At 30.7% G+C, this 5,547-nt stretch overlaps 1 protein-coding gene across 1 annotated transcript; it reads left to right on the forward strand.

Moving 5' to 3' along the window:
* The first annotated feature begins 4,539 nt into the window (after positions 1 to 4,539).
* On the forward strand, positions 4,540 to 5,064 carry LOC139526406 (uncharacterized). The gene has a single exon (XM_071321551.1). It carries the CDS (start codon positions 4,540 to 4,542, stop codon positions 5,062 to 5,064), a length of 525 nt encoding a protein of 174 aa, XP_071177652.1.
* The last annotated feature ends 483 nt before the right edge of the window (positions 5,065 to 5,547 follow it).

Consider the following 5,547-nt stretch of genomic DNA (forward strand, 5'->3'; position numbering starts at 1 on the left):
TGTTTTGTGTTGATTATTTTAGAAGTTAGAATGACAGTAGTATACCGATGTTAGAATCTCGTTAATCGAGTAGGAAAAAGTGAAATGGCAATCTCCGAGGAAAATTCTAAACGGAAAGTTCATAAGCAAATGGAAAAATCAAAGGCGTAAACACATCAAACGAATAACAGCTGTCATATTCCTGACTTGGTACAGACATTTTCTTATGCAACAAATGGTGCATTTTGCCTGGTTTTATAGCTAGCTAAACCTCTCATTTGTATGACAGTCGTATCAAATTCCATTACATTGTCAACGATGCTTACTTGGTACAGGCATTCTTTTTTGTAACAAATGATGCATTTTGCCTGGTTTTCTAGCTAAACCTTTCACTTGTATTATGGTCGCACAAAATTCCAATTAAGGAAGAGACAAACCAAGGTAGCAAACAAAACCTGAGGGACTCTAAATGTAAAACAGGGTAAATAAACTCATCATAGATACCAGGATTGAAATTAAATATATACGCCAGATAAGCGTCTCTTGTTATGAAATAATCTCCCGCCATGGAAATCATTTCTCATCCTTTCATACTAAAAGCCTATATCAAACAGTTTATTTTCATACGCTTCATGCATACCCAACAACAAAACACAATCAACAATTGCGATACTACTAATTGCTAAAATTGCGTTGAAAAACATATTCGACCTAGGTACAAATCGTTTTTAACTAGCGTTTGTCTTGCGTTTTTAGTATCAGAAATCTCATCTAACCATCTTTGAAATATTTTGCCTGGTGCATTAAAACGTATAAAATATATGTTTCAGACTGATATTCATTTGTTATTGATTCATTGGATTTGTAAGCACGTTCGTACGATAAATTTACATCATGCAGTCAGATATTTGATTAAAAATTGAAAGGAATTCATGAACTCCAATACGGTTTATTTGTGAAATATAAAAAAAAAAACAAGAATGTGTCCCCAGTACACGGATGCCACATCCGCATTATCATTGTCTATCTTCAGTGGAACGTGAAAATGGGTGGAAATACCTAATTTGGCATAAAAATTAATTTTTAAAGAAGCAAATGAAATTTTAAAAGAATTGGAAGCAAAGTGAACTCTAAATATATACTAGTCAACAAAAGAAACGATACAAGACTTTTTTCAAATTAAAGATAAAGTTTTCCGTTTATAGGACCAATATTGAAGGTAGTAATAGTTAATCATTATGGAAATATAAATCCGTTTAAAAAAAATATGTATTTGCTTTCGTGACGTATTTTGGCGATTTTTTTTTTTTTACAAAATTTACATAAAACGACAATTTGAAAAACAGAAGTTCCAACTAATGATGCCAACCTCTCATTTAAAGGTAAAGACAATGTTTGCCATCAAATTTTTTTTAAAAATCATACAGTTTCTTCGTTTATTTGTTAAGCAAAATTCGGCCCCACGAGAAATCGTTAAAATGTATACATTATCAACTGATTTACCATAGACAGTATGTGTAAAGTGATATTCAAAAAGCAGTCACAATCTTAAAACTAATCCGAAAGGTTCCAAATTTACTGTGTGTTGTTTTCATATCTAAAGCATTGATTTGAGACAAAAATAAAAATTCTTTTTTGCATTTTTTGAGATTTCAAAAAAAAACTTTTTTCCCCAAAAATTTGAAAAAAAAAATATTTTAACCCATTAGTTACAACATGAAATACAACTTGATTAGCATATTGAATAGTTTTAAATAAAGTTTGAAATTTTATTTAGTACTTTAATTACGTGTCGATTTTTCTTCAACTTTCTGCAAAACTAATTTGCACCCTATAATCGTTCACACGGAATTTAGATACTTTCAGACAAGTTTTGATTTTCATTAACACATGTGCATACATTGCAAATGAAAGCTTTTCAAAATTGGGTATCTCATTTTGTTTTATATTTAATACTTTTTGATGAATTTTATTTCAAAGTCGTGTATCGTTTCTTTTGTTGACTAGTATATAGTTTTTTGTTTTTCTTTATACTTGCATTCATGAGTTTTAACTCGCAATCAATTAACAGATAAATGCATTGAGTGTGTAGGTTAAGACAATATCTTTTTGCCAGCTTGCTTGCTAATTGAACAGTGAAGACATTATCAGGTTAGGTTTACTACCTTCCTTTAAGAGTAGTTTAATCGATCTGACTATAGGACTATACCACTCCGATAGGAGGGTAGTATAGTTGACCTTGTAATGGTTTCACGGTTCAGCTAACAAACAAGCAAGCCAAAGATGTTACCTGTACCTACACACTGAAGGCATTTTGATGTAAATGTTATTTGTTTTGAGGTAATTAATACGTAAAACAAGAGATGCGGAGTGTCTATGACACAGCCATCTAAAACATAAGATATCAAAAGACATCCAGGTCAACCAGTATTCTTCAACAATAAAAATGTTGGGAACGGGCAAAACGGCATGTTCTACTTATTATGACAGTAACCTACAACAGTTGATGCACCAATTGATACTTCAGGCATGGGGCGAATTACATTGCAATGTAATGCATTAAATTACAATTACTTTGACAAAAACATGCACTAAATTACAATAACACTTACATGTTTTCATCAAAGTAATGCATTGAATTAAAATTATAAACCTTTTGAAAAATAACATGAAGTCACTAAAGATTCTAGTAAATGCATTAACTGTTCCGTATACCTATTGAATTTAAGTATCAAGTAAAAAGTCTATTCAATACAACTATTACATGAAATTATTAACATCTTTTTTAGGGTTTTAAGGTATATATCTCTGTGTTTTCTCTAAAATAATAACTACCGAAATGAAGTTCAATATTATTTTAACTAATGTTAACTTTACTTTTATAAATATACATTTGTTTTGTTGATACCAATCAAAAATATTAACTGAGAATTTCTTTCCTAATTGAATAATAAACAAAGAGCTTAATTTATGACCAAGTGTCAAAATGGTGGAAATATTGATTGCAAAAACAAATTAATTATTGTTTTATACAGTTGTTATCTTATAGTTCGTTTCTTTGTGTTGCATTGTCGTTTTTTTTTATTATGTTACATTTCAATGTTTCTGTTGTTTCGTTGTTTGCCTCTTATAGTTGATGTGTTTCCCTCGGTTTTAGTTTGTAACACGGATTTGTTTTCTCTCAATCGATTTAGGACTTTCGAACAGCGGTATTCTATTGTTGCCTTTATTTTTGACAAGGTTTTTTTTGGTTATTTAATCATAAGGTTTTCGTTGGTGTTTTGACAACCATAAAACACTTTTACAGTAATGTCCTTCTTTCTAAAATTCTGCTTTAGCTGAATCTCCATCAATCTGTTAAAGTTGTCTTGTAAAAAAAAAGTAATGCTAGGTAATGCAATGAAATGCATGAAGTTACACAACTTTTTTCCCAAGTTATGCATTAAATTACAATTACATGTAATGCAAAAATTTCTGCATTACACGCTACATGCAATTACATGGAAAAATGAAAACCATGCATTACAATTAAAAATTTACATTACCTCATGCCTGATTGATGTACTTATTTTAATATGAACATGCCCAGTTTACTGTTAAACTGACTGTATATATATATACAATGTATTGTTCATCATAGTTGAAAGCTGTGATGATCAAGTAAATTCCCCTCAGTTATGCCTCAATGTACTGAATTTCTATTGTTAGATTTAACATAAAAATTAAAGGTCAACTGTCCCTGTTGTTGTTGATCAGGTGTTCGAATATGTATACAATAGATTGCAAGTTCTGTCCCTTTAGCACAAAACTGGACATCCCATTTTTTTGTAAATTGCAATAGTTGATACATGTATATAATGCTATAAAATATACCCAAGTTTGCCATTTCCCTGCTTTAAATCCAGTCTAAACAAAAATACCCATCTATAGAGGGTTAATTTTATCTTTTTATAGAAGTGATATCCCTCTGTACAGGTATAAAACCCATATAGAGGATTTGTTCCATACCTAATAAAGGATACGTTTGGGTATCATGTGTATATAGTTATCAAAGGTACCAGGATTATAATTTAGTACGCCAGACGCGCGTTTCGTCTACAGAAGACTCATCAGTGACGCTCACATCAAAATAGTTATAAAACCAAACAAGTACAAAGTTAAAGAGCATTGAGGACCTAAAATTCCAAAAAGTTGTGCCAAATACGGTATGTCATAATTCCTGAGATAAAAACAAAATTTACGTCTAACAGGCATTTCGAAAAGTTTGCGTCCTATTTACTGTCACAAGTCCTTTAATCGTTTGCATGAATGATAAACACTTTATCTGGTATTTGTTTGTAAATGTATCATATGATCTAAACTTGATTTTATCTGTGAAAATTATCCTACAATGATAAAAAATAAACAAAATAACACAATATACATAAACTTAAAAGCAACTGATTTAAACTGGACAATTGAAATGTTGTATTGACATTTTGCCATTTGATTAGGGACTTTTTGATTTGATTTTCCTCGGAGTTCAGTATTTTTGTGATGTTACTTTTTATAATACAAAGCATGTCCTTTTCACAGTCTATAGGTGAAGCACAGACTCTAACTGTGTGTCAGTTTTGCGATGAATCCCCAGAAATTAAATGGAAATGTGTTAACTGTGAACTGTTTCTATGTCAACTGTGCAATTCAAAGATACATAGAAAAATTAAAGGATCCAGTGATTATGAAATTATCAATATCAAAGACTTTGGAATGGAGGATTTTGCTACTTCAGTGCGTAAAGTAGACCTTGAAAACATGGTATGTACAAAGCATAGTAAACAAAAATGTTTTGCATACTGTAACATATGTAGGGTGCCTGCTTGTTTAAAATGTTTAAACCAGACTCATAAACTACGTGATTATAAAGCCCTCGATGAAATGTATAATAATATTATCTCTGAAATGAAGGAAGAAATAAGAAAATTTGAAGAAAATCGTCAAGTCTATAGAAATGGAAAAGACAAACTGCAGAAAGCTCTGTCCGATGGTGATAAAAAAAAATTCAAGAAACAAGGACTATCATTCTACAAACTGAGAAAGACATGAAAGAGGCTATTTCAAAACATGCTAAAGAACTATTACAAGAACTAGATGCAAAATGGAAAGCGTCAGAAGATAAGATAAAAACAGAACTTTCAGACTTAAAAAGAATGAAGATGAGTTTGAAACCATGACGAACAATCTCCATCAAGCGCTGCAGTCTCATCAAGCTGCAAACATTTTCTCTACAAATGAAAACTGAAACAAGGCAGTGCCAAAGTGTTTTGTTAAATATAATAAATCAAATAAGACAAAATTTATACCTTGGAATATACAAGTGAAAATAGAAAGTCAGTCAGTGCTAGGGGATCTTTATATGGTACCAGATTTGGAACTCATAGACACTTTTCAAAGTAATATTAGGAGTGTAACAAAAATACTATCTTGTAGTGACAATACTGCATTTATAGGAAGCAGTTTGAGTGAAAAGTTACAGAAAATAAAGTTTGAAAATCTTGAAATTAAAGTAGACCAAGAAATTAAAATAAA

Source organism: Mytilus edulis, chromosome 6, assembly GCF_963676685.1.
Source record: "Mytilus edulis chromosome 6, xbMytEdul2.2, whole genome shotgun sequence".
Taxonomy (NCBI): domain Eukaryota; kingdom Metazoa; phylum Mollusca; class Bivalvia; order Mytilida; family Mytilidae; genus Mytilus; species Mytilus edulis.

Excerpts from the sequence above, each read along its gene's own strand:
- LOC139526406 (XM_071321551.1), top strand. The coding sequence starts at position 4,540 with ATGTCCTTTTCACAGTCTATAGGTGAAGCACAGACTCTAACTGTGTGT.